The 27,912-nt window shown below is 52.0% G+C and overlaps 1 protein-coding gene and 1 long non-coding RNA gene across 14 annotated transcripts in view; one reads left to right on the top strand and one right to left on the bottom strand.

Moving 5' to 3' along the window:
• Window positions 1–10,736, bottom strand: part of LOC141503034 (uncharacterized) — a 75,858-nt gene extending 65,122 nt beyond the window's left edge. The window contains exons 1-2 of one of the 2 annotated variants that reach the window (XR_012472746.1): window positions 10,688–10,736; window positions 2,759–3,745 (exon numbers count right to left, since the gene is read on the bottom strand). This is a non-coding gene — a long non-coding RNA (uncharacterized LOC141503034). Of the gene's footprint in view, window positions 1–2,758; window positions 4,144–10,687 lie in introns of those variants that run through there. The other variant, XR_012472745.1, reaches the window with a different exon arrangement.
• FSIP2 (fibrous sheath interacting protein 2) overlaps window positions 4,499–27,912 on the top strand; it is a 99,002-nt gene continuing 75,588 nt past the window's right edge. For all 12 annotated transcript variants that reach the window (XR_012472743.1, XM_074208126.1, XM_074208122.1 and 9 more), the window contains exons 1-7: window positions 4,499–4,624; window positions 15,893–16,018; window positions 17,954–18,115; window positions 21,284–21,373; window positions 22,811–22,947; window positions 23,436–23,577; window positions 25,746–25,856. Coding sequence is in view for 11 of the 12 variants with exons in the window: in XM_074208126.1 (XP_074064227.1) it covers window positions 4,529–4,624; window positions 15,893–16,018; window positions 17,954–18,115; window positions 21,284–21,373; window positions 22,811–22,947; window positions 23,436–23,577; window positions 25,746–25,856 (864 nt within the window). In the remaining variant the exon portion in view is untranslated. The remainder of the gene's footprint in view (window positions 4,625–15,892; window positions 16,019–17,953; window positions 18,116–21,283; window positions 21,374–22,810; window positions 22,948–23,435; window positions 23,578–25,745; window positions 25,857–27,912) is intronic.

Below are 27,912 nucleotides of genomic sequence, written 5' to 3'. Positions count from 1 at the left end.
CCAAATTTTCCCCCCATGACCCTCTATTTCAGCCTTCTACATTGAATACCTATGACCTCCACCTATCTTCCTGCTGTTAAGGGGACTCTGTAACTACCCCATACTGACTCTCCAAGAACTCCACAATCTCCTCCCAAGTTGTCACTGAATGTACTTCCTGCTGAGACCTAGAACCCTCTATATCATTCCTCCTTTTTGGAAACTATCTCCTTCCCCCTGAATCTCCAAGACCTCCAAATCCTCCACTGAGGACTATCTGTATTTATGCACTGCTCAGCTGCTAGCTCTATTGGTCCATATCCTTGTCCTGTTTTAGAGTGCCCTGTAACAGCTAGCTGTTGCTCCCAAACTCAATATCTGCTCCAAAAAATCTCTATATCTATCCATTTGTCCTCCTCTGACACCCCAATCCTCCCCCTGTTAAGGTTTTTCAGTAACCCATCCCAGACTCCACAAGAATCCAAAATTTCCCCCCAAATGGATCTTTCCACTCCACTGAGCCCTGTGACCTCTCCATAATTCACGCTAACCCTAAATTCCCCTCCAAACTTCTCTGAGCCTCTGGTTGCCTTTTGAGCACCCGATTCCAAATCTTTCACGTATTCAAGGACCTTAAAGGCTTCCCAGCAATGCCACCATACCCTGCCATGAGTTGCTGCATGTACTCCAGTTCCACTATTCTGCCCTTGTTCAGAAATCTCTGTACTTCCACCATCCTGACTTACCAAGACACTCAGTAATCTACCTCCAGGAGTCTCTATATGTACCACACCTCAAAGTCCCTCCGATTCTCCCCAAATCCTCTTCCTCTTATGGAGTTTCTACCTTTCCCCTCCTGGTTCCCCAAGAATCTCCCAGCTTTGAGTTTCCATATCTATTCCACTGCTCAACCACTATGACCTGTCCCCACATGGTCTCCTTTTTCATGAATCCTGTACCTAACCTCTGCTGACTTCCCAAAGATCCCCTTAAACAGCCCTTCACAAGTGTCCCTAACAACCCACTGCTGAGCTCTGTGATGTCCCCATATTCAGGGATCTCTGAGACTCTTCTCTCCTGACCCCCAAAGACTCTAAATTCTTTCCCCAGAACTCAAAACCTTACAAAAAAAGTGATTTCTGAAAACTACATATAGTTGGAAAAATAAATAAATTTATTAAAAAGAAAAGGAAAAAAAAAGCAACCTTTCCTCAGGAGTCTCTGTTTTAACCCCCTGCTGAGAACGTATGGCTTCCTAGATCAGCCCCATGTTTAGCAGTTCCTATCTTCCCCTTCTAGTCTCCCCAACAGTTCCACACTCTTTCGCAGAATTTTCTCAACCAACCCTATGCTGAGCAACCACAATCTCCCATACACTCTTGGTATTTAAGGGTTTCTATAGGGGTTTCTGACTGAATGAGATACTAAAAAACCTCTTCCTGAGAATCTCTGTATCTACACCCCTGTTGAGCCCCCATAACCTGGTCCACATCCTCTTTTTCACTGTTTCGACTTCTCTAACTCCACATTTGGGAATCATCAAGACACCCAAGAAACAGCTCCAAGAGACTAGCTACTTGAATAATGAGCTTGTCACCCCCCAGATCTTCCCCCTATTAAGGTTTCTTTGATATTCTCCTGTCAAGACCCTCCAAGAAGTTCAGACTTTCCTGCTAAGGAGAATTTATGTGTGTATGTGCATATACCCTATGCTTAGTTGCAGGATGCCCCAATATTCTCCTCTTGTTCAGGGTTCTCTACAACTACCACTTAGTAGTACACTAAGAACCCTACAACCTCACAACAAAAATCTTTGTATATGCCCTTTGATGAGCCCCTAGAACTCTCTATATCATTCCTACTTTTGGGATTTCCTACATCTCTTTGTTCCTGAATCTCCAAGACCCCTCGAAACCTCTACCAAGGAATATTTGTATTTACTCCCTGTTCAGCTGGTAGTTCCTTTGGTCCATATCCTTGCCATGTTTGGGAGGTTTCTAAAACAACTCACTCTTATTCCCCCCAACAAACTCACAACCTGCTGTCCAAGAGTCTCTATATCTAACCCTCTGAATCCCTCCAATACCCCAATCCTCTCCGTGTTAAGGGATCACATTCTAGATGCCAGAAGAATCCACAACTTTCCCCCAAGTGAATCTTTGTACTACATTGAGCTTTATAACTCCCCTATAATTCACACTTAGGCCTAAATTGCCCTCCAAACTTTCTGACCGTTGTAACCTTTCCCACGAAGTCTCCTATGTTGAGAACCATTCTCAAATGTTGCATGTGTTCAAGTATCTTAACAGTTTCTGCACAATCCTACAATGATCCCCTGCCATGAGTTGCAGTATTTACCTCAGTTCCAATATCCTTCCCTTGTTCAGAAATTTCTATACCTCTGCCTTATTGATTTACCAAGACAACCAACAATCTACCTGCAGGAGTCTCTGTATCTTCCCCCATCCAGGTGATTTTATAAGTACCCCCCTGTATTTACTCTGCTAGATCTGCACAATCTCCCAAGGATTCTGCATATACCCCCTGCCGAGCACTGATGACTGTATATCCTCCCTCTTTTCAGGCGCTTCTATGTTTTCCACTTCCTTACTGTCAAAGAATCCAACAGCCTCCTTTCTATTAGTCTTTGTAACTAGCCACTACTGAGCTCCTGTGATTCTTGCTTTATCCTCTCCCTGTTCATGTGTCTCTGGAAGTGACCCCTCATGATTCCCCAACAACCTCCCTGTGTCTCCCCATGTAGCCTTTATATATTTACCTTTTTCTGAGTATCTACAATCTTTCCTTCCATTAATCCCTCCTCTTCTGGAGTGTAAACTCCTTGAAAGCAGGGTCTGGATTGGTTTTCCATTTGTATTCCTAAGATCCAATCTGATACGTAGTAGGCACTTGAAATGTCTCAAAAAAATCTTAGTTTTAGAGCAAGAGAGTGATGTCCAACCTCCTCATTTTGGAGATGAAGAAACTGAGGCCCAGAGCAGGAGGCTGAGTGATTTGTCCAAGGTCGGACAAGCAGTATCTGTCAGAGCTGGAATGAAACTGAACTATATCCTATGTCCTTGCATATGGGCAATGAAAGCAAAGAACAGAGAAAGAAAAGATGAACAATGACACCATCCCGGTGTTTTAAAGCTAGATCAAAATTAAGTTAGGTTGTAAGAGGTTTTTCCCCCCTTTCTGTAGAACTCTGCAAAAACATTTTTATTAGATTCGATTAAGTACAGGATTTTTTTTTACAAAACTGGTTTCCATAACTCATTATTTGTCGCACAGCGCCCCCTAGCTACTGTATCAACACAATAGATTTTACTGCATCCAAATGTAAGGGAGCCAGGGTCCGGCTGTTGCAGCTGGGTAGGAAGTGTGAGGCTATAGTGCACATCCCTTGGAGGTACCAAGCTCACTTGCACGCCCTTCTGAGCTGCCGGTAAGGAGTTCTGAGCTTCGGGGAAAAGGAAAGCATTTTTTGTAAGAATTACGCGTTCTTTGTTATTGTGGCTGTGGTTGAGTCGTTTTGCAGTTGCGTCCCACTCCTGACACTCTTTGGGGTTTTCTTAACAGAGGGGTCTGCCATTTTCTTTTCCAGCTCATTTTACAGATGAGGAAACTGAGGCAAAGAAGATGGAGTGGCTTGCTCAGTCACCCAACTAGAAATGTCTAAGAATAAACCGTTTTCTTAAATAGGGTGGTGGGTTTGGACGCTCATTCCGAGCGGTTAGGACTGTTTCATAAATAAATGTCAACACTGAAAAGAAATCGAAAAAAGGTTTGTTGAAAACCATCCGAGGTCCAGAAGTGTTTCAAAGGACACAGCAAAGCCGCCTTTGTGGTCCTTTGTCGTCTTTTATCGAGTGAGAGGGCCCGATGGCAGCCTCGGATTTAGGAGCCTGGGAATCCCTTCCGGCACCCCAGCATCCGGGCCTCCCCGCGATTACTCTCCTAAGTGTGTGTGTCCGCTTGGCGGAGGGAAACAAGGGAAAGCGTTCAGGGCCCCAGATGCTGCCTTATTTGGGTTTTCTATTGGGCCGAAAGGCTCTTGGAACGTGGCCCGGAGCCTTGGCACTGCCCCGCCAAGCCGCGACCCCCCGCCGAACACTAAGGCCGCTTCTTTCAGAGACTCCCTCCCTTCCATACTCCTTTGCAAGGCACGTGCGTGCCTACGCAAGTACGTCCGTGCCTACGCAGCACACTCGCTCTGCTACGCAGCACGCAGGCGCTCCCCATGGAACGCCGGTGAATGGAGGGAACGCGTGGGCGCTGCTAGGCAACGCATGCTTGGAACCACAGTGCTCTCTAGAGAGCAAGAAAGGTTGTCACGGCAGCCCGCTAGCTGGAAGTCCGTGGCGGGGACCGGGACACAAAGGTCGGGAGGGAGCGGCGGGAAGACGGGGTGCCCTCGGGCATTGGGGAGCACAGAGGACCCACGAGGGCGCGGACAGGCAGAGCAGGCGGAGACGGAGGCGCAGGAGCAGGAGGCAGGGGCGGAGAGCTGGGCGGATACATTCCGCCCGCCCCGCCCTAGGGAGCCATGGAGCTATATCTGAGCGCCTGCTCCAAGCCGGCAGCCAATGCTGCCACCAACACTTCCGGCCCCATGCTGACCGAAACGGAGCCCTGCAAGCAGGTGAGCATGCCCTCCCCCACCCCGGGCCCCGCCCCCAGCTCACCAGAGCCACCTACTAACCCCTGGGACCCTCCCCGAGCCACGGGCCCCGCCCCCAACGCAGGGCGCCGCCGCCCAAATCATGGGGCCCCACCCCCAGCTCACAGGGCACCGCCTCCTACACCTGGAGCCCTCCCCGGGCCCCGCCTCCCAACCCCGGTCTCCACCTCCCAATCCCTAGGGCCCTCCGCAAGCCCCGGCCCGGCCCCAAGCTCCCTGGCGCCGCCTGCCAACGCCTAGAGCCCTCTCCAAAACCCGGGCCCCGCCCCCCACACGCAGACTCCGCCTGCCAAGGTCTGGGGCCCTACTCAAACTCCGGGCCCCGCCCCCAAGCTCACCTGGCACCGCCTCCGAACCCCTGAAGCCCTCCCCTATCCCCGGGCCCCGCCCCCAAGCCCACCTGGCACCTCCTGCCAACCCCTGGGGCCCTCCCCAAGCCCCGGGCCCCGGCCTCAAGCTCCCCTAGCACCGCCTCCCAGCCCCGGGGACCCGCCCCAAGCGCCAAACCCCGCCCCCGAAACCCAGGCTCCACCTTCCAACCCCTGGGGCCCTGCCCAAACCCCGGGCCCCGCCCCCAAGCGCACCTGGCACCGCCTCCGAACCCCTGAAGCCCTCCCCTATCCCCGGGCCCCGCCCCCAAGCCCACCTGGCGCCTCCTGCCAACCCCTGGGGCCCTGCCCAAACCCCGGGCCCCGCCCCCAAGCGCACCTGGCACCGCCTCCGAAACCTTGAGGCCCTCCCCTCTCACCGGGCCAAACCCCGCCCCCGAAGCTCCCTGGCGCCTCCTGCCAGCCCCTGGAGGCCCTGCCGAAACGCCCAGGACCCGGGCCCAATCTCAGCTGGCGGCGCCTGCCGAAGCCTAGAGCCCTCTCCAAAACCCGGGCCCCGCTCCCCAAACCCAGACTCCGCCTGCCAAGCCCTGGGGCCCTCCCCAAACCCCGGGGCCCGGCCCCAAGATCCCCTACCACCGCCTCCCAGGCCCGGGGACCCTCCCCAAGCGCCGGACCCCGCCCCCGAAACCCAGGCTCCACCTAAGAACCCCTGGGACCCTGCCCAAACGTCGGGCCCCGCCCCCAAGCGCACCTGGCACCGCCTCCGAAACCTTGAGGCCCTCCCCTCTCACCGGGCACCGCCCCCAAGCTCCCTGGCGCCTCCTGCCAGCCCCTGGAGGCCTCCCCAAGCCCAGGACCCGGGCCCAATCTCAGCTGGCGGCGCCTGCCGATGCCTAGAGCCCTCTCCAAAACCCGGGCCCCGCCCCCCAGACCCAGACTCCTCCTGCCAAGCCCTGGGGCCCTACTTAAAGCTCGGGCCACGCCCCCAAGCTCACCTGCCATCGCCTGCCAACACTGGGCGCCCTCTCCCAGCCCCGGGACCGACCCCAAGCTGACCTGGCACCTCCTGCCAACAACTGGGGCCCTACCCAAACCCCGGGCCCCGCCCACACGCTGACCTGGCACCTCCTGCCAAACACTAGAGCCCTCCCCAAGCCCCGTGCCCGCCCCCAAACTCACCTGGAGCGGTCTGCCAACTCCAGGGGCCCTCCCCAACACCCGGGCCCCGCCCCCCAATCCCAGGCTCCAACTGCCAACCCCTGGGGCCCTACCCAAGCCCCGGGCCCGGCCCCAATCTCACCTGGCGGCGCCTGCCATTGCCTAGAGCCCTCCCCAAACCCCGGGTCCCGCCCCCAAGAACACCTAGCACCGCCTCCGAACCCCGGGGACCCACCCCAAGCGCCGGACCCCGCCCCCCCCAGTCCCAGGCTTCACCTTCCAACCCCTGGAGCCCTCCCCAAGCCCCGGGCCCGTCCCCATGCTCACCTGGCGCCGCCTCCCAGCCCCAGGGACCCTCCCCAAGCGCCGGACCCCGCCCCCGAAACTCAGGCTCCGCCTGCCAACCCCTTTGGCCCTCCTCAAGCCCCGGGCCCCGCCCCCAAGCTCACCTGTCGCCACCTGCCAACTCCTAGAGCCCTCGCCAAAACCCTTGCCCCGCCCCCCAGTCCCAGGCTCCACCTGCCAACCCCTTTGGCCCTCCCCAAGACACGGGCCCCGCCCTGAAGCACACCTGGCGCAGCCACCCAGCCCCGGGGACCCTCCCCAAGCCCCGGACCCCGCCCGCGAAACCCAGGCTCCGCCTTGCAACCCCTGGGGCCCTGCCCAAACCTCGGAACCCTCCCCCAAGCTCACCTGGCACCTCCTGCCAACCCCTGGAGCCCTCCCCAAGCCCCGAGCCCGCCTCCAAACTCACCTGGAGCCGCCTGCCAACTCCAGGGGCCCTCCCCAAGACCCTGGCCCTGCCCCCCAGTCCCAGGCTCCACCTGCCAACTCCTGGGGCCCTACCCAAGCCCCGGGCCCGGCCCGAAGCTCACCTCGCAGTGCCTGCCGACGCCTAGAGCCCTCTCCAAAACCCGGGTCTCGCCCCCCGAAACCCAGTCTCCGCCTGCCAAACCCTGGGCCCTGCCCAAGCCCCGGGCCCAGCCCCCAAGGTCACCTGGCGCCTCCTGCCAAGCCCTTTGGTCCTCCCCAAGCCCTGGGACCGGCCCCAAGCTCACCTGGCAGCGCTAGCCAACGCCTAGAGCCCTTTCCAAAACCCGGGCCCCACCCCCCAGTTCCAGGAATCACTTGCCAACATCTGGGGCCATACCCAAACCCCGGGCCACGCCCCCAAGCGCACCAGGCACCTCCTGCCAAGCCCCATGCCCGCCCCCAAGCATACCTGGCACTGCCCCCGAACCCCTGAAGCCCTCCCCTATCCCCGGACACCACCCCCAAGATCACCTGGCGCCTCCTGCCAACTCCTTTGGCCCTCCCAAAGCCACGGGGCCCTCCCCGAAGCACACCTGGCCTCGGCTCCCAGCCCCGGGAACCCTCCCGAAGCGCCGGACCCCGCCCCCGAAACCCAGGCTCCGCCTGCCAAGCCCCGGGCCACGCCCCCAAGCTCACCAGGCGCCGGCTGCCAAATCCGGGGGCCCTCCCCAAGCCCCGGCCCCCCCAGTCCCAGGCTCCACCTGCCAACCCCTGGAGCCCTCCCCATGCCCCGCGCCGCGCCACACAGTCCCGTGCTCCACCTGTTAACCCCTTTGGCCCTCCCCAAGCCCCGGGCCCCGGCCCAAAGCTCCCCTAGCACCGCCTCCCAAGCCCGGAGACCCGCCCCAAGCGCCGGACCCCGCCCCCCAAACCCAGGCTCTGCCTGCCAACCCCTGGGGCCCTGCCCAAACCCAGGGCCCCGCCCCCACGCTCACTTGGCACCGCCTCCGAAACTCTGAGGCCTTCCCCTATCCCTGTATGCTGCCGCCAACCTCACCTGGCGCCTCCTGCCAACCCCTGGAGCCCTCCCCAAGCTCCTGGCCCGCCCCCAAACTCACCTGGCGCCGCCTGCCAACGCCTAGAGCCCTCTCCAAAATCCGGGCCACGCCCCCCACACGCAGACTCCGCCTGCCAAGGTCTGGGGCCCTCCCCCAAGCCCCAGGCCCGGCCCCAAGCTCACCTGGAGAGGCCTGCCAATGCCTAGAGCCCTCTCCAAAACCCGGGCCCCGACCTCCAGAACCAGACTCCGCTTGCCAAGCCCTGGGGCCCTACCCAAACCCCGGGTCCCGCCCCCAAGAACACCTGGCACCGCCTCCGAACCCCGGGGACCCTCCCCAAGGGCTGGACCCCGCCTCCCAGTGCCAGGCTCCACCTTCCAACCCGTGGAGCCCTCCCCAAGCCCCGGACCCCGCCCGCGAAGCCCAGGCTCCGCCTTCCAACCCCTGGGGCCCTGCCCAAACCTCGGAACCCTCCCCCACGCTCACTTGGCACCGCCTCCGAAACCCTGAGGCCTTCCCCTATCCCAGTATGCTGCCGCCAACCTCACCTGGCGCCTCCTGACAACCCCTGGAGCCCTCCCCAAGCTCCTGGCCCTCCCCCAAACTCACCTATCGCCGCCTGCCAACTCCTAGAGCCCTCTCCAAAACCCGGACCCCGCCCCCCAGTCCCAGGCTCCACCTGCCAACCCCGAGGGCCCTACCCAAGCCCCGGACCCGGCCCCAAGCTCACCAGGCTCTACCTGCCAACCCCTTTGGCCCTCCCCAAGCCACGGGCCCCGCCCTGAAGCACACCTGGCGCCGCCACCCAGCCCCGGGGACCCTCCCCAAGCCCCGGGACCGGCCCCAAGCTCACCTGGCGGCGCCTGCCAATGCCTAGAGCCCTCTCCAAAATAGGGCCCCGCCCCCCAGTCCCAGGCATCACCTGCCAACACCTGGGGCCCTACCCAAACCCCGGGCCACGCCCCCAAGCTCACCAAGCTCTACCTGCCAACCCCTTTTGCCCTCTCCAAGCACCGGACCCCGCCCCCGAAACCCAGGTTCCGCCTGCCAAGCCCCGTGCCCGCCCACAAACTCACCTGGAGCCGCCTGCCAACTCCAGGGGCCCTCCCCAAGAGCCGGACCCCGCCCCCCAAACCCAGGCTCCGCCTGCCAACCCCTGGGGCCCTGCCCAAACCCAGGGCCCCGCCCCCACGCTCACTTGGCACTGCCTCCGAAACCCTGAGGCCTTCTCCTATCCCTGTATGCCGCCGCCAACCTCACCCGGCGCCTCCTGCCAACCTCTGGAGCCCTCCCCAAGCCCCTGGCCCTCCCCCAAACTCACCTGGAGCCGCCTGCCAACCCCTGGGGCCCGCCCCAAGACCCGGACCCCGCCCCCCAGTCCCAGGCTCCACTTGCCAACCCCTGGAGCCCTCCCCAAGCCCCGGGCCCGGCCCCAAGCTCACCTGGCGGCGCCTGCCAATGCCTAAAGCCCTCTCCAAAATACGGGCCCCGCCCCCCAGTCCCAGGCATCACCTGCCAACACCTGGGGCCCTACCCAAACCCCGGGCCACGCCCCCAAGCTCACCAAGCTCTACCTGCCAACCCCTTTTGCCCTCCCCAAGCACCGGACCCCGCCCCCGAAACCCAGGCTCCGCCTGCCAACCCCTGGGGCCCTACCCAAGCCCCGGGCCCGGCCCGAAGCTCACCTCGCGGCGCCTGACAACGCCTAGAGCCCTCTCCAAAACCCGGGCCCAGGCCCCCACACGCAGACTCCGCCTGCCAAGGTCTGGGGCCCTACTCAAACCCCGGATCCCGCCCCCAAGCTCACCTGGCACCGCCTCCGAACTCCTGTAGCACTTCCATATCCCCGGCCCCCGCCCCCAAGCTCACCTGGCGCCTCCTGCCAACCCCTGGAGCCTTCCTGGGGCCCCGGGGCCGGCCCCAATCTCAGCTGGCGGCGCCTGCCAAGGCCTAGAGCCCTCTCCAAAATCCGAGCCCCGCCCCACAGACCCAGACTCCGCCTGCCAAGCCCTGGGGCCATACCCAAAGTCCGGGCCACACCCCAAGCTCACCTGCCATCCCCTGACAACACTGGGTGCCCTCTCCCAGCCCCGGGACCGACGCCAAGCTCACCTGATTCCGCCTCCCAATCCAGGGACCCTTCCCCAAGCCCCGGACCCCGCCCCCAAGATGACCTGGCACTTCCTGCCAACCACTGGAGCCCTCCCCAAGCCCCGCGCCCGCCCCCAAACTCACCTGGAGCCGCCTGCCAACTCCAGGGGCCCTCCCCAAGACCCGGGCCCGGCCCCCCAGTCCCAGGCTCCACCTGCCAACCCCTGGGGCCCTACCCAAGCCCCGGGCCCGGCCCGAAGCTCGCCTTCCAGTGCCTGCCAACGCCTAGAGCCCTCTCCAAAACCCGGGCCCCGCCTCCCAGAACCAGACCCCGCCTGCCAAGCCCTGGGGCCCTACCCAAACCACGCGTCCCGCCCCCAAGAACACCTGGCACCGCCTCCGAACCCCTGAAGCCCTCCCATATCCCCGGGCCCCGCCCCCAAGCTCACCTGGCGCCTCCTGCCAACCACTTTTGCCCTCCCCAAACCCCGGGGCACGCGCCCAAGCTCACCAGGCGCTGGCTGCCAAATCTGGGGGCCCTCCCCAAGCCCCAGGCCCCGCCCCCCAGTACCAGTCTCTGTCTGCCAACCCCTGGAGCCTTCCCCAAGCCCCGGGCCCGGACCCAAGCTCACCTGGCGGCGCCTGCCAACGCCTAGAGCCCTCTCCAAAACCCGGGCCCCGCTCCCCAGACGCAGACTCCGCCTGCCAACCCCTGGGGTCCTGGCCAAACCCCGGGCCCGCCCCCAAGCTCACCTGGCACCGCCTCCGAACCCCTGAAGCCCTCCCATATCCCCGGGCCCTGCCCCCAAGCTCACCTGGCGCCTCCTGGCAACCCCTTTTGCCCTCCCCAAACCCCGGGGCACGCCCCCAAGCTCACCAGGCGCTGGCTGCCAAATCCGGGGGCCCTCCCCAAGCCCCAGGCCCCGCCCCCCAGTACCAGTCTCTGTCTGCCAACCCCTGGAGCCCTCCCCAAGCCCCGGGCCCGGCCCCAAGCTCACCTGGCGGCGCCTGCCAGCCCCGGGGACCCTCCCCAAGCGCCGGACCCCGCTCCCGAAAACCAGGCTCCGCCTGCCAACCCCTGGGACCCTGCCCAAACCTCGGGCCCCGGCCTCAAGCTCCCCTAGCACCGCCTCCCAGCCCCGGGGACCCTCCCCAAGCGCCGGACCCCGCTCCCGAAAACCAGGCTCCGCCTGCCAACCCCTGGGACCCTGCCCAAACCTCGGGCCCCGCCCCCAAGCTCACCTGGCACCGCCTCCGAAACCCTGAGGCCCTCCCGTAGCCCCGGACCCCACCCTCAAGCTCACCGGCCGCCTCCTGCCAACCCCTGGAGCCCTCCCCAAGCCCCGGACCCAGCCTCAAGCTCACCTGGCGCCGCCTGCCAACAACTAGAGCCCTCTCCAAAACCCGGGCCCCGCCCCCCAGTCCCAGGCATCACCTGCCAACACCTGGGGCCATACCCAAGCCCCGGGCCACGCCCCCAAGCTCACCAGGCTCTACCTGCCAACTCCTTTGGCCCTCCCCAAGCCCCGGGCCCCGCCCCGAAGCACACCTGGCGCCGCCTCCCAACCCCGGGGACCCTCCTCAAGCACCGGACCCCGCCCCCCAGTCCCAGGCTCCACCTTCCAACACCTAGGGCCCACCCCAAGCTCCGGGGCCCGGCCCCAAGCTCCCCTAGCACCGCCTCCCAGCCCCGGGGACCCACCCCAAGCGCCAAACCCCGCCCCCGAAACCCAGGCTCCGCCTGCCAACCCCTGGGGCCCTGCCCAAACCCCGGGGCCCGCCTCCAAGCTCACGTGGCACCGCCTCCGAAACCCTGAGGCCCTCCCCTAGACCCGGGCCCCGCCCCCAACCTCACCTGGCGCCTCCTGCCAACGCTTGGAGCCCTCCCCAAGCCCCGTGCGGGGCCCCAAGCTCACCTGGCGGCGCCTGCCAACGCCTAGAGCCCTCTCCAAAACCCGGGCCCCGCCCCCAGACCCAGGCTCCGCCTGCAAAGCCCTGGGGCCCTGCCCAAACCTCGGGCCCCGCCCACAAGCGCACCTGGCATCTCCTGCCAACCCCTGGAGCCCTCCCCAAGCACCGAGTCCAGCCCCAAGCTCCCCTAGCACCGCCTCCCAGTGCCGGACCCCGCCCCCGAAACCCAGGCTCCGCCTGCCAACCCCTGGGGCCCTGCCCAAAATCAGGGCCCCGCCCCCAAGCTCACCTGGCACCGCCTCCGAAACCCTGGGGCCCTCCCCTATTCCCGGACACCGCCCCCAAGCTCCCTGGCGCCTCCTGCCAGCCCCTGGAGGCCTCCCCAAGCCCAGGAGCCGGCCCCAATCTCAGCTGGCGGCGCCTGCCAACGCCTAGAGCCCTCTCCAAAACCCGGGCCCCGCCCCTCAGACCCAGACTCCGCCTGCCAAGCCCTGGGGCCCTCCCCAAACCCCGGGCCCCTCCTCCAAGCTCACCAGGCTCTACCTGCCAATCCCTTTGGCCCTCCCCAAGCGCCGGACCCCGCCCCCGATACCCAGGCTCTGCCTGCCAACCCCTGGGGTCCTGGCCAAACCTCGGGCCCCGCCCCCAAGCTCACCTGGCGCCGCCTGCCAACGCCTAGAGCCCTCTCCAAAACCCGGGCCCCGCCCCCCAGTCCCAGGCTCCACCTGCAAAGCCCTGGGGCCATACCCAAGCCCCGGGCCCCGGCCCCAAGCTCCCCTACCACCGCCTCCCAAGCCCGGAGACCCGCCCCAAGCGCCGGACTCCGCCCCCCAAACCCAGGCTCCGCCTGCCAACCCCTGGGGCCCTGCCCAAACCCAGGGCCCCGCCCCCACGCTCACTTGGCACCGCCTCCGAAACCCTGAGGCCCTCCCCTAGACCCGGGCCCCGCCCCCAACCTCACCTGGCACCTCCTGCCAGCCCCTGGAGCCCTCCCCAAGCTCTTGGCCCGCCCCCAAACTCACCTGGCGCTGCCTGCCAACGCCTAGAGCCCTCTCCAAAACCCAGGCCCCGGCCCCAGACCCAGGCTCCGCCTGCCAAGCCCTGGGCCCTTACCCAAACTCCGGGCCCCGCCCCCAAGCTCACCTGGCGCCTCCTGCAAACTCCTTTGGCCCTCCCCAAGCCCCGGGCCCCGTCCCCCAGTGCCAGGCTCCACCTTCCAACCCCTGGGGCCCTATCCAAGCCCCGGGCCCGGCCCCAATCTCACCTGGCGCCGCCTGCCAACGCCTAGAGCCCTCTCTCAGCCCCGGGACCGACCCCAAACTCAACCTGATTCCGCCTCCTAATCCCGGGGCCCCTCCCCAAGCCCCGGGCCCCGCTCCCGAGCTCACCTTGCACCGCCTCCCAACCCCTGGGGCCCTACCCAAACCCCGCGCCCCGCCTCCCAGTTCCAGGCTCCGCCTGCCAACCCATTGGGCCCTCCCCAAGCCTGGGCCCCGCCCCCAAGCTCACCTGGCGCCGCCTCCCAACCCCTGGGGCCCTTCCCAAGCCCGGAGACCTGCCCCCAAGCTCACCTGGCGCCGATTCGGGGACCCTCCCCAATCCCGGGCCCCGCCCCCAAGCTCAGATGGCACCGCCTCCCAAGCGCGGGAGCCCTCCCCCAGTCTGGGCCCCGCCCCCCAAACCAGGCTCCGCCTTCCAAACCCATTCTGCCTCTGCAGGAAGACCTCAGGGAGGGGGAAAGGGAGAGGGAGAGGGAGAGAAAGGACACCCCCCCACTTCCCCATAATGCCAGCTTTTGGATAGCTCTCAGAGTTAAGAACTTGTCCCTTATACTGAGTGAGTCCCTTATGCCCATTGGTCCTAGGCCTGCCTTCACTCAACCTCTCCCCATAATCCCTCATTGTCTCTTCTCCTATAAAATGATGGGTATAAGGGGCGGCTAGGTGGCGCAGTGGATAGAGCATGGGCCCTGGAGTCAGGAGGACCTGAGTTCAAATCCGACCTCAATCATTTAATAATGACCTAGCTGTGTGGCCTTGGGCAAGCCACTTAACCCCATTTGCCTTGCAAAATCCTAAAAAAAAAAAAAAAAATGATGGGTATAGCTGCCCTAGATGCCCTGTACAATCCTTTCCGGTAGTAATGCCTACATTCCCGTCATCTGGAACTCCTACAGAGGAAGGGGAGTGTAGCATCCAATCAGAGCTGGCTAAAAATGAAATAGTTGTTCCCACATTATAGGACAGTTTCAGGAATCTGCTAAGATAGCCATCTTCTAAATGTCACCTAATCTAGACTGGAAACCCTTCCAGAAGAGCTAGATTGAAGGAGCTAGGGATGTTTAGCCTAGTGAAGAGAGAACATTATCTGAAGTGGAACCAAGATGACTGCTGTCTTCCAACATCTGCAGGGCTTGCATGTAGAAGAGGTTAGGGAAGAAAGTGGGGGGAAATAGGTAAAAGTGGCAAAGTCAAATTTCAACTCATTGTAAACAAAAATTTTTGAACAAGCAAAGTTCTCCACAGGTAGCCTGGCCTGCCCAGACAATCCCACCTCAGAAAAACTCTTCAAGCAGATGCTGGGCCTGGGTGCTGCTCGGGTAGGGGTTTAACAAAAATGTTTGAACCCACAAAGAAAGGAGAAACAAGCAACACTTCAGTGTTTTAATCTAAAATGATTATTTTCTGTGTGAACTGTATATATCATTTCTCCCCTCCCTTTATATAGTAATATCATGTGAACAGAAGGCAACTAGGTGGTTCAGTAGATAGAGTGCTGGGTCTCAAATCAGGAACATCTGAGTTCAAATCCAGCCTCAGACAGCTGTGTGACCCAAGACAAGTCACTTAACCTCTATTTTTTCCTTAATCCCCTCTGGAGAAAGAAATGGCAGACTACTCCAGTATGTTTGCCAAGAAAACTCCGAGGACAATATGACCCACAGGACAAAACTGAACAAGAACATGTTCAATTAGGGATGTCACCAGAAGTGTAATTAATAGCTTTGCATCTTGGGCAATAATTGAACTCTACCCAAATATTTAGAAGCAGACCAGACAAAATGTCCCCAATCTCCTACTAAGATAACTCAATTAAAACAACCATATTTCTTCCTTCTTTCCTTTTTTTTTTTTTTTTTTAGGATTTTGCAAGGCAAATGGGGTTAAGTGGCTTGCTCAAGGCCACACAGCTAGGCGATTATTAAGTGTCTGAGGCCAGGTTTGAACTCAGGTACTCCTGACTCCAGGGCCGTTGCTTTATCCACTGCGCCACCTAGCCGCCCCCAAAACAACCATATTTCTATTTATTTGGCAGCATTCTAGTATTGTTTGACTATAATGATCTGTAATAAGTGTGGCAGAGAAAGATGATGTACTAGTCTAAGGCTAGGACTCCCTGCTCATCTCATGTGCCACTTCCAGGACCTTAGCTCAAAAGGCCTGCACCCCTTCCCCCAGTCAAGCTAGCTACATTTTGATACTGTCTCTGAAAAATGTGTGATGAGGAGTGAGAATTGGCTGCCTCCAATAAGCAGTGAACCTCATTGTACTAAGATGACCAGGCCAGGAGAAGGTGAGGAGAGGAAGAAAGACATGTAGCCATTAAGGGTACTATACAAGGAAGTTCTAGGTCACAAGTCCAGGGAGTAACCAAACGGAGGCCAGATGATCCCCTTGTTAAAGAGGCTGCTCCTGGTGAGAGGTTGGCCTAGATGTCTTCTAACAAGCACAGGCTGTCCTCCCCCCTATTCCTCCTTCACCGACTGGAGGTGGTACTGATGCCCTCCTTGCTCCCTTCCTAAGACTCAATTGTATGCATACCCATTGACACTATAATGCTTTCAGAGCTGGGCATCCATTGAAACACCAGGAATTTCATTTCTTCTACAAATGATTCACTAAAGCCATGTAATTCTATTCTGACAGAGCTCCCACAAAATGCAGTTTCAAGGAGTAGGAGCTGCTCAACTTCTGGATCTGCCTCTTGGCGTCAAGCTGCCTTTGATCCCAGGAAGCAATACTTTATTCTACACCACAAATTTAAGTGAAAAGGTAAAATCATTTCTATAAATATTGGGACTTTCCTAACCCTTGCTATTCAATCCTAAAATGACATGCCAGTCATGGGATTCCTGCTTCCTGGCCATGCCACCTAGGACAAACCAAAAAGCAAATTCATATATAGTTTTTTTTGGGGGGGGTAATAAGGAACTTCTGTGTTCTATAGCCACCATCCGACTAGTGAAAATAACCCCCATAATCAGGCAATAAGCTAATTTACAAGTGGGACCAGAAAGTAAATCATATCTTTCCTAGAAAGTTAACAGAATGACAGTAGCACTTACATGGTGGTTCTTGCTGTAGATTTGGGTATCATTCACATGAAAGTTTGATTTTTAGGGCCATGTATGTGTGTGTGTGTATGTGTGTGTGTGTGTGTGTGTGACACAGACAAACAGTGACAGAAGAAAATAGAATCAAGGAGAAAGAGAGACAGGAGAGGAGAAAGGAAGAAAGAGAGACACAGAGGAGACAAAAGAAAGACAGGAAAAATAGAGACATGGAGAAAGACAGAAGATGAGAGAGGGAGGAGACAGAGGACAGAAACAGAAAATGAAAGAGAAGGTGGCAGAAACAAGACAGGAAGAGAGATTGGGAAGGAGAGAGAGAAATAGAGTGTCAGAGACAAAGGGAGAAACAGACAGAAGGAAGAGAGGGAAAGAATTACAAAGATGTACAGGAGAGAGATAAGAGAAAAGAGGGAGAAACAGAAGAGAAACAAGAGAGGAAAGTAAAGAGAAATAGAGATATGAGAGACAGAAAAGGTGAGTGATGGGAGAGACAAAAAGGAAAGGACAGAGACAGAAGTAGACAAACAAGAAAGGGAAGAAAGATGATAGAGAAAAAGAGGGAGATACAAAAGGAGAGAAACAGACTGATGGAAAGAAACAAATGAAGAGAGGAGAGAGAAGAGAGACATAAGGAAAGGATACAGACATGGAAAGAGGAGAGAGAGAAACTGGAAAGGAGACAGTGAGATATAGGAGAGATTCAGAAACAGAAAGGAGGCTAGAGATACAGAGACAGAGAAGTCAGACAGAGAAACAGAGAAGGAAAGAGAAAAAGTTAGACAGAAAAAGAGAGGGGAAAGCAAGAAATAGAGACGGAGACAGAGAGCATTTTATTCCTGTGGACCACTAAGTGGGCTTTCAGTTTCTGGAAGGCCACTGTGTACTAGTGTTTAGTCTCTTGTACATCTTCAAGTAAGCCTGAAAGATAGAATGAAGGCTCCTGCTCTAGATGAGACTCCAGGGTAAATCTCTGATTCATAACAATGGCACTTGTCTTTTAGTTTTTCTATTTTCATGGACATTCAATTTGTGACCCACAGTGGACTAGATTACTGTTCATTTTAAGATTATTAATGTAGGACAATGGTAACCCTCCTTTTCCTACAGTGATGAGACAGGGTGGGGATAAGGAAAGAAGAGGGCAACAGTCCTGGCTTAGAACATTAACTGTCTGTCCTGTTCTCTTCCCCTCTTCTCTCATTTCCTTTTTTGGTCAGTGTTCAGTGTACAGTGATGGTGATTGCATGAGGAGAAAGAAGCATTGTGGGGAGAGAGAAGGGAAAAGAAACCAAATGTTCTTATACAAATCATTTCTTTCTCTTTTTTAATATTACTATCTCCCCCTTACCCTCAGCAGATTTCTTCCTTATAATCAAAAAGTAGTCATACAGAATAAATCACAGTGGTGATGTCTGAACTGAACGCTTTTCTCTGCACCTGCAGTCCACCACTTCTCTGAGATATGCAATGCAAGCTTTAACATCAAGTCATGATTAATCACTGCATCAGTCAGAGTTTGGAAGTCTTTCCATTGCATACTTTATTCTCACTATGTCATTTCAGTCATGCTGTTAATTCAAAGTGTATTTTTTTCTAATCTTATGTCACTAATATTTTTAACTAACTCTGTTTATAGCTTTTTCAGCCCTCTTATGGTTTTAACCTAAGTGATCCTTATGGTCGGCTACTGGAAACCAGATACAAAAGTCTACATGATCCTCATTTAAGTAGCTACTACAAGCGTAAAGATATCTTGAAGCAATTAAAGAAAGGAGGTTACATCACCAGCAATAACAAAGTGGGTTGTCTTTCTTTTTTTTAAACTGTGTAAATGTTTTATTGACATGGTCGACACTCGATGCTCAGGTCTCATCTTTTATTCAGTTGGGTAGTAAGTGCCTAGTAGGTGATTACATAGATTACATCCCAATGTTTGGGTCAAGAGAAACCACACAAATCTGATCTATTGCCTTCATGTTTCTTATGTTACTGTTTTTCTTTGGGAATTAGTCTTTCTGTAATCACAGTTAAAGCTAAAAAAGAGTATATATAACAGGGGAGTGGGTACTAAGGGAAAGGCTCAGTGTCTTCAAATATTTGAAGGTCTATTACCAAAAAGAGTAATTAGATTTATTCTTCTTGGACCCTGAGAACTTCACTGAGATCAAGGAATACAATGGAAGCACCAAAGATAGAGGTTAGCTTAATTAAAAAAAACCCGACTTCTCAACAATTTAGAGCCATTCTAGAATGGACAGGCTGGGACTGCTTTTTGAGGCATTCCATTCTCCTCAACAGGAGGACACAGGAAAAGGCTAGGTGATTCATGTTTCTGATGGATGGTTAGATTAGATTCAATTTTGTTCAATATTTTTTTAATTAAATTCAAGGAATCTCAAAGTCACATGAGATCTCATAGGTCATGCCCAACTCATAGCTAACCAAATATCTTCTACAACTTTGCCAACAAGTCTTCCAGTCTCTGTTTGAGAATTCCAATGCAGGGGAGCCTACCTCCTGAAAAAGCACATTGCATTTTGGGGAAGCAGGTGCAAATTCCATCCACTGTGACTAATGTTGCCCTTTAAGACCAAACAGGATAAACCTAGGCTCTCTTCCACATGACAACCCAGAAACATTTGAGAATAACTTTCACATTCCCTCCTAAGCCATCTCTTCTTCAGGCTCAACATTTGCTTGCCTTAACTGTTCTACGTCTTTGCTAATAATCTCAGTCACCTAACTGGGTGACCCTGCACAAGTCACTTGATCCTTGTTTGCCTGTTTCCTCATCGGTAAAATGAACCGGAGATGGCAAACCTCTCCAGTATCTTTACCAAGAAAACCCCAAATGGGGTCACTAAGAGTCAGACATGACTGAAAAGGAACTAAACAACACAAAGGTTTCATCATCTCAATTTCAACAACTAATTTATTCCTCTTGATCTAAGCAGTTCCCCTTCCTGGCTGAGCACATCAGTCCCCATTGTAGCTCGCTATGCCTTCTGAAGAATTAAGTGCTCTTTAGGGCAAGTCCCAAATGTGTCAGTGGTTCTGCTTGGAACAGATTATCTAGCAGCAGATTTCTGGGGAGTTGAAGTTGTCCCCTTCCCCACCCTCAATCACTCAATTTCATGTGGCTAGGACAGGTTTCCTGAGCCTTCTCTTCTAACCACCACATTCCCCTCCCCTTTTTGATTCAGATGATTTTTATTTATTTTATAACCACAACAACACATCACTTGTTTCTCACTCCATTGAGCCTGAGCCATGCTTTCTGCCCCATGTTCTTAGGTAATCTCACCTGGATATAACTTTTTCCTATGCATTACAACTTTCCTACACCTTTATCTATTTTGTTCCCTCTGAGAAAAGTATATTTTAAGGTATAGCCTAGAAATCCCACACTGTGTTCTCAGACATCTTCTTAGTGAGATGTTGACTCTCCAGATCCATCTTTCTCTTTTGAAGTCCCTACTTTCAGTCAGTAGCAATTATGAAAATGCCAGTTGAGTCCTTAAGGTCTTTATTCTCTTGGCCAGTTTTTCCACAGTTCTTAGCAATGGCATCTCCTGGTGACTGTTCCATCAATCCAAAGGGACTTACCAGAGGTGAGAGGAAACTGTCACTTTGGATGGCTCTCCAAAATGTTCCATCCAGGATCCATGCTCAGGATTCCTGTTAGCTCAATAGGTAGGCACCTCAGTACTTCTCTAGAAGTAGAAGGCCAAGAAACATCATCAGGCTTCACTCATCATTTTCTCTATCCATTACTGGGTTCTGCTCTCCTTGTGACCCCTGGGGAACATTGTTAAGCTTTAGAACTCAAGAAGTGGCTTCCTCTTATGAGGGTCCCCCTTCCTTCATGGAAAGAACTCCAAAGATTCAAAGATCCTTCTTTATTTCTTTCTCTGGATCACATCTTTCTACCACCTTCCTCAATCACATTAGGATTCCCCATTGCCTCTTTTGGCTATTTTTCTTCAATTGAGAATTCTTCAATTCTTCCTTGAGACTGTGCCATCCTTTTCAAAACAAGATTTCATTCTCTTTTAACCTGAAGTATAGAATTCTATTCTTTAGGTCTATTCACCTGTTCTAGGACAGAGAACAGCTGTTATTTGCTACTGGCAGAAATACAAGCATAGTATGCTCTCCAGAAAACACTTCAGTTCTCCTTGCTGCCCATAAGGCTTGAAGCTGGGTCATGCTTTTTTGATTATAGAGGTTCAGCCATTGAACAAAGCTTGCTTTGTTTATGGTGGACTTACTTTCTGCCTTTTTTCCCAATAGAATGACATCTTCTCTGTGCCTTTGATCAGTAATTGAGATCGGCAAGCCCTGTTCCAAACAGAAAGTGCTCTAGGCTGCCTTCTGGTGAGGGTCTCAAGCAGAATTTCAATTACAAGCAAGACTTGATCTCATTCAATCTAATTAACTGCAGACTTCTTTTTTTTTCCTTTTCTTATTGGTACATAGACCTTCCAGTTTTCTGACTTCCTTCCACTCTCAGGTAGAAGTTGGATTAGACGATCTCTGTGGTTCAAAGAGAAGAGTCTCTGTTTTCACTTGGATATTTTCTTCCAACGCTACTGCAAGGTTTTCCCATGATTAGAGATGTAGGTAGGATTGCCACTATTCAAAAGAAGCGATTCTGGATCCTTTTAAAAACCTAGAACAAAAAGGTTCCCAGATCAGACTGTACCTTGATACAGTATATTTGCATTGATTTTAGTTTGTCATTGGTATTTTGTTTCATTTTTATAACTCTTTTCATCCAATGTTCACTTGTTATCATCAGATCTGCTATATTAGCCAAGGACATTCATTCAGGTACCATAGGGATAGCAATTGCTTATTGATACAGCAGCTATCTCAGTGTTGCCTTTGAAAGTGGCCCTCAAATTTGTTGGAGGGAGGTGTCTATTATAGAAATAATAACCTTGAATTTATATTTTTTCTTTAGATTGTATGCACTTTAAAAGAATTTAATAAATATCGACAGTATCTGACAAGCCTCAAATTAGACTTTGAAAGAAACTATATAAGAGAACAAGTAAGTAAAACATCAAAATTAATTTTTTTTCTCAGGTCTTTAAGATATTTTGCTCAGGAGTATTTGGAGGGAAAAAAGATATGAGCAATATGCCTCCTAGCTGATGAAGTTAACTGTGATATCTCACTCTCCTGATTCTAGCCAATTAACCCTTTCTCTGCTTTTTTCCAATTCCTTAATGTTATTATTACTGTTTTCCCCAAGGTTCTGTCTTTGACCCTTTTCTCCCCATATACTCTCTTCCCTTGTGGCTTCAACTTTGATCTCCCTGCAGGTAACACACTTCCTGATCTCTCCAGCCCTGACCTCTCTTTGGAGTCTCAGAACCCTCTCTCCAGATACGTTCTTGTTTTTCCTCCTAGAAATTCCACACTCCCTCCATTTCCCCATGTTCTGCAACCATATTTCAATACAATTCAAGACAGTTACATAACTGATATTTCAATAAAATTGGATTTTTTTTACTCCTATGTATTTTATGAAATGAAAAAGCCACAATTTTGAGAAGGGGTCCATAGGTCTCACCAGGCTGACTGCCAAAGGAATCCCAGAAAAAGGTTAAGAAGCCCTGATTTAGACAAATACTAATTCTGCCACCTTACATGTGGAGTTTGAATTCTATATTTCTCTCACAACCTGCTTCTCTTTCCAGCTTTGTACTACCTAGTTTCCTAGATTTTGAAAACTTAGTACTACTTTCTTTCATTAACCTCTCACATTTGCCTCTTCTAGTTCCATTGCCACCACCTTAGTATAAACCTTACTGTTACCCACTTGTACTATTGCAACAGTCTCCTAACAGGCTTTCTTAGCTTCACTCTATCCCCACTCTGAACCATCCTTCACACTGCTTTCTCTACTGAGATCTGACCATATCACCCCTTTGCCTGAAACCCTTCAGTCACTCCATGCTCACTCCCACTTCAAGGTCGGCTTTTTGAAGAGCCTTTGGAGGACTGCTCTCCCTTGCCAGCTTTCCAGACAAACTATATTAATTCCTATATTATATATGTGTATGCAGGTGTATATGTGTATATATGTATGTATGTACACACACACACACACACACACACACACACACACACACACACACCATTGAGTGTTGGGTGAAAATGAGAGGGGCTGGAAGCTGGTCGTGAAGAGCCAGGTGATCCCAGGGGAAAGGGTATCCTAACCTCTTATTCTTTCTCTTTCCCTACTTCTCTGCCACCTTTAGAACTCAATCTGCTCAGTTTTTCATTCTAAATAGATTGGCTTTGGTGTCCTAAAAGACAGTATGTCCTTTTGGATCAGTTGAATTAAACTGGAGTATGACTGAATTCTTAGCCATATGCGGGGCACAGTTTTCTCTCTCAAATCCAAGTAGTAGATGTAATAACAAATGGCACATGTCTGCGAAGCATGGCCTTCTTAACCCATCATTCTATTTCCTTTAAGAAAATGCTTGAAAAGAAAGTCACCAAACTCCAAGAACACAATCAAATCCCAAACAGAGATGCTGACCAGTTAAGAAAATGGCTGTTGCAACAAGGCACATATTCTGTTCAGGACCAAGAATGCTTAATAAGGCACAGGTAGGACTCCCCTACCCAAGGGAGGCTTTCAGATCAATGCGGTAGACAACATCCACAACAAGAGCCAAACAAGTTTGGGTGATTAGCCATGTCATGAATAATGATCTGCCATCATTTCTTTTTTGTTAAAAATGGGTATCATGGGGCAGCTAGGTGGTACAATAGGAAGAGCATTGGCCCTAAAGTCAAGAGTACCTGACTTCAAAGCCAGTCTCAGACACTTAATAATTACCTAGCTGTGTGGCCTTGGGCAAGTCACTTAACCCTTGCAAAAAAAGCCTTCCAAAAACCCCCCCCAAAAAGTGTAATTGCAAACTTAATAATTACAAAGTATAAACACAACACTATAGAAAAACAACAAGGAAGAGTAACATATAAAAATTAATTATAGATTTCTATTGATTTAAGAAACAGCAGCCAACCAAGGAGACAGTTTAAAGCAATCATTGTTGACTCCAAAATGCTTCCCTTTGCATTTCTGCTCACAGATATTTAGATATGATCAGCAGGGAGCTGGAGAAGCTTGAGCGATCTGCTGAAAAACGGCACCTCATTCGGATGAATGAGGAAGAGAAAAGACAGAGGGAGCATACAAGGAAAAAACTTATTCTACGAAAGAAGATAGAAGAGGTAAGACAAGAGACACTGAAACTGAGGACAAGTTTTCAGTTCAAGGCAACAAACACATAGAGCACTGTGATGGGTCCTAAGGAGTGAAAAGAGGTCACAGTGGAAAGAGCGCTGGCCCTGAAGTCAGAGGACCTGGCTCCAATCATACTTCTACTCACTACCTGTGTGACCTTGGGTAAATCATTTCCCCTCTTTGGGCTTCAGTTTCTTCCCTTGTAAAATGAAAGAGTAAGATTAAATGGAATCTGAGAGCCCTTCAACCTATGACAATCCTCTTCCCATATGATCCCATTACATCTGCCCCTTCCCTCATGAAGCTAAAGTCTAGTAAGGGAATGAGACAAATAATTACAATATAAAATGGCACATGGTAAGGATGAGATATGAGGAGGAAGGGTCACTAATGGCTTACAGGGTGGGTAGTGTTTGCGTAAGGGCCCACCAGTCAGGAAAAGTCTCTCCATGCAGAATGGACAATGTGAGCTGGGCCAGAGGCAGGAACATGGGACATGCTCATGGGAAAGTGAAGAGGACACTTTGCCTGAAGTGTCAAGTGAGAAAGGAAGGGTTAGTACCAGATAGATGATGGGCTTCATCTGGCAGACACCTAAGGAGTCCCAGAAGAGTTTGGAGCAGAATGTCAGCCAGATGAATGTGGAAGATGGTTTGGAAGGGGAAAGAAAGTCAAACCTGTTAGGCTACTGTGCTGATCCAAGTAGATGATGAAAGCACTCAGGGCAGGTGCAAGAGATGCTGGGGGGAGGGACCAGATAGATATCAGTGATGTTGTTCACCACTGTTTTCCTTCTTATGGATCTCCTTCTATCACCTTGGATTTTGGATTCTAGTCACCTAGCACATGCCTCTTGGCCCAGGTAGCTTCCCCAGCATCTAACACAGTCCATTGCACATTGAAGGCATTTCATTAATGTCAGATTCAATGCATTTTCAAGTGCTCTCCTCTTTGTGGTTCTTTCACAACTGTTACAACCTCCCCCTTTTATCACCATGTATGTCTCTAAAGGCAGAAATTAACACTGGCAGAGCACAGTCTTTACAGATGCAACCTATGGGGGTTTTCTGAGGTTCAAAGTCATTTCTACTCTGCTCTGCTCACTTTCTCACCACCCCTGAAATGAAAATCAATGTCACATATTTTTTTAGTTTTTGCAAAGCAATGGGGTTAAGTGGCTTGCCCAAGGCCAGGCCACACAGCTAGGTCATTATTAAGTGTCTGAGGCCGGATTTGAACTCAGGTCCTCCTGACTCCAGGGCTGGTGCTCCATCCACTGTGCCACCTAGCCACCCCTCAATGTCACATTTTTAAATGGTACTTTTCCTCCCTTCTCCTAAAATACACATATGAAATGAATGAACAAAAAAAGCATTCAAGAAGTACTTAATAGATATAAAGCATTGTGTCAATTGTGGTAGATTCAACTCACTGAAAGAATATTGACCATATGCCTTTCTGGGCGTGAAAGAGAACAAGCATTCTCTCCAATCCCCTATTAGATTTTCCAGTTTGGCCTTTAGCCTGGATATAGACTCTCTACTGCTGCTGACAGCCCAAGTTACTAATGATGAAAGAGCTGCTTTGGCTTTTAACCTCTCCAAATGCATCCATGCACACAGCCAAGACATTGTAAGATCCCTAGTGGACAGAAATGTGGGAGACAGTCTCCCTTCCACATTCACTGGGTGAGCTCTTCTGTGGCAGGCTGATATATCCTTTAGGCCCAGTCTGTGAATACCTCCTACTTCCTCCAGAGGAGGGTGGGGAAGGCAAGGGGGGGGAACCATATTGCAAAAATACAATTGTGGTGAAAAATAAAAGACTACGTGGAAGAAAAGAAATTTGATCTGAATACAGAGCAAAATAGACTATGTTCACTTTTTAAAACTTCTTTTATGTTTTTTTCCTACTCAAGCTTTTTTTCCCTCTCAGTTCTAATTTCTTCTTTCACAATAGGACGAATATGGAAATATATTAAACACAATTGTATATGTACAACTTTTACCCTGCCATGGGGAGAGAGGAGGGAATAGAGGGTGATAGAAAAATATGGAACTCATAAACTTGCAAGTAGATGAATGTCGAAAACTACCTTTGCATGTAAGTGGAAAAATTAAATTAACTTAAAAACAAAATAAACTCTACTCTCCAGGAATGGAAAACAAAGGAAATGTTACTTCTGACCAGAATTGGAGAAGAAGTTAAAAGAGAAGCTCGAGTTGAGGAACAACGAAGGAAAAATCGAGAGGAAAGTGACAGGAAGGTACGGAGGGAACATTGCCTATAACTGTAACTCACTACAGGGAAGCTTATGCTATTTGTCACAGGCCACCACATTCTTTGTCCATATGGGCTTGACTAGGGCCTGTTATCCCCAAAGGCAGGCAGTCACCAAAAACTAACATCCATATGGGTGAGATGCACTTAGCCCTGTCTCGTTCTATCTCTCTCCCATCTCTCTGTCTCTCTCCTTTCTCTCTGTCTCTGTCTCTACAACCCTGACCCTTATTGTAAGAGGATTACTTTTGAATTTCCCTTACATAAGTAAATTGTGTATAGTTACCAAAATCTGAAAAGTCTAGAGAGAAAATAACACAGCTGTTTTTCTCAGGCCCAGAGATTTTGGGGAGGAATGTTCTCAATTTTTTCCTCCAAGAAAATTTCCTTTGGTACTGATATTGGGCTAAAATTTCAAATACCCTTTCCAAATTTGTACATAAATTCTCATCTAAATAATAATTCCCACTTTTAGAGTATTCTAAAGTTTTCAAAGTACTTGATGCTACCAATTCTGTGAGGTTGGTAGTAAAAGCATTACAATCCCCATTTTACAGATAGAAAACTGAGGCTTAGTGAAGGGAAGTGATCAGATCACATGAACAGTTATTAAACATCAGAGCCAACATTCAAATGTGGAGCTCCTGCGTCCAAATCCAGGACTGCATTATGCTACTGTGCCTGCAGGCAATATATGACTGCCCAGTCAATGGATGCTATTCAACAAGCATTGATTAGTAGTATATCATAGACTATTTCAAGTACTGAGCTAAGTACTGAGGATACAAAGAAAAGGAAAAAACAGATGAGGGTGATGGCTACAAAGAGGCATTTGATCTTGGTTTTAATGGAGGAGTTTTAACCTTTTGGGTATCCTAGATTCTTTGACAGTCCAGTGAAATCTATGGGCCCCTTTCCAGAATCATGGTTATAAACACATAAAGGAAAATAGACAGAGGTACAAGAAGACTGATTTTGTTGAAATGCAGTTTTCAAAATTCATTGGAAAAACAAAAGTTCACAAAGTTAAATTTCCCTGGTTTATTGTGGGAGAATTGGTACATTAATGCATTATTGGTGCTCCATCCATTCTGGAGCACAATATAGAACTATGCCCAAAGAGAAATAAAACTGATCAAAACCTTTGACCCAGCAATACCAATAAAGGCCTATATTCCAAAGAAATCATAAAAAAATGGGAAATGTCCCACATGTTTTGTAGTGGCAAAAAATTGGAAATTGAGGGGATGCTCATCAATTGAGTAATGACTGAACAAGTTATGGTACATGAATGTCACAGATTACTACTGTTCTATAAGGAACCATGATTGCTCAGACTCTAGAGAAACATGGAGTTAATTACAGAAACTGATGCTAAGTGAAAGGAACAGAACCAAGAGAACATTGTACACATTAACAACATTGTGAGTTGATCAACCTTGATGGATGCAGCTCCTCTCATGTTTTTCTTTCCTATCTCAGGGTTTCTTTTCCCTTTATCCTAATTCCTCATATAGAAAATGACTAAGCTGTAAACATGTTAAACACAAGTGTATATGTACAATATTCACCAGACTGTTCGCTGCTGAGGGGAGGGGGGTTGGGAGGGAAGGTGGGAGGAATTTTGCATCTTATAAATAAGCATATGCATGTGGGTGAATGTTGAAAAACTTTCATAACATGTAATTAGAAAAATAAAATAAAATATCAATTGGGGAAAAAAGAATTCCTAGTTTAAATCATTTCCAGAGCAAAGGAAGAAGGAAAAGGGGAAGATAATTTGACATGCTTCTCTTGCCCTTGCCACCTCCAGAAACCAGCCTCTTTGTAGTCTCTGTACTAAGAGTGCCCAGAGCATCTACTCCATTCTGGTGGAACCCAACAAGTGTGACCTGGTTCTAAACTTTGCTTAGATAGTAGGGGCCTAATCTTGGTGTAACTTTCAATGGATGCTTTACATGATGAACCCTACAAAGCAGCAAAGAGCCCTGGATTTGTAGTAAAAGAACCTGGGTTCAAATCCCAGATTTAAGATTCCAAAG

The sequence above is a fragment of the Macrotis lagotis genome, chromosome X, assembly GCF_037893015.1.
Source record: "Macrotis lagotis isolate mMagLag1 chromosome X, bilby.v1.9.chrom.fasta, whole genome shotgun sequence".
Classification (NCBI taxonomy): Eukaryota; Metazoa; Chordata; class Mammalia; order Peramelemorphia; family Peramelidae; genus Macrotis; species Macrotis lagotis.
Note: the sequence above shows the minus strand (reverse complement) of the source record. Positions and strands in the feature narration are given on the sequence as shown.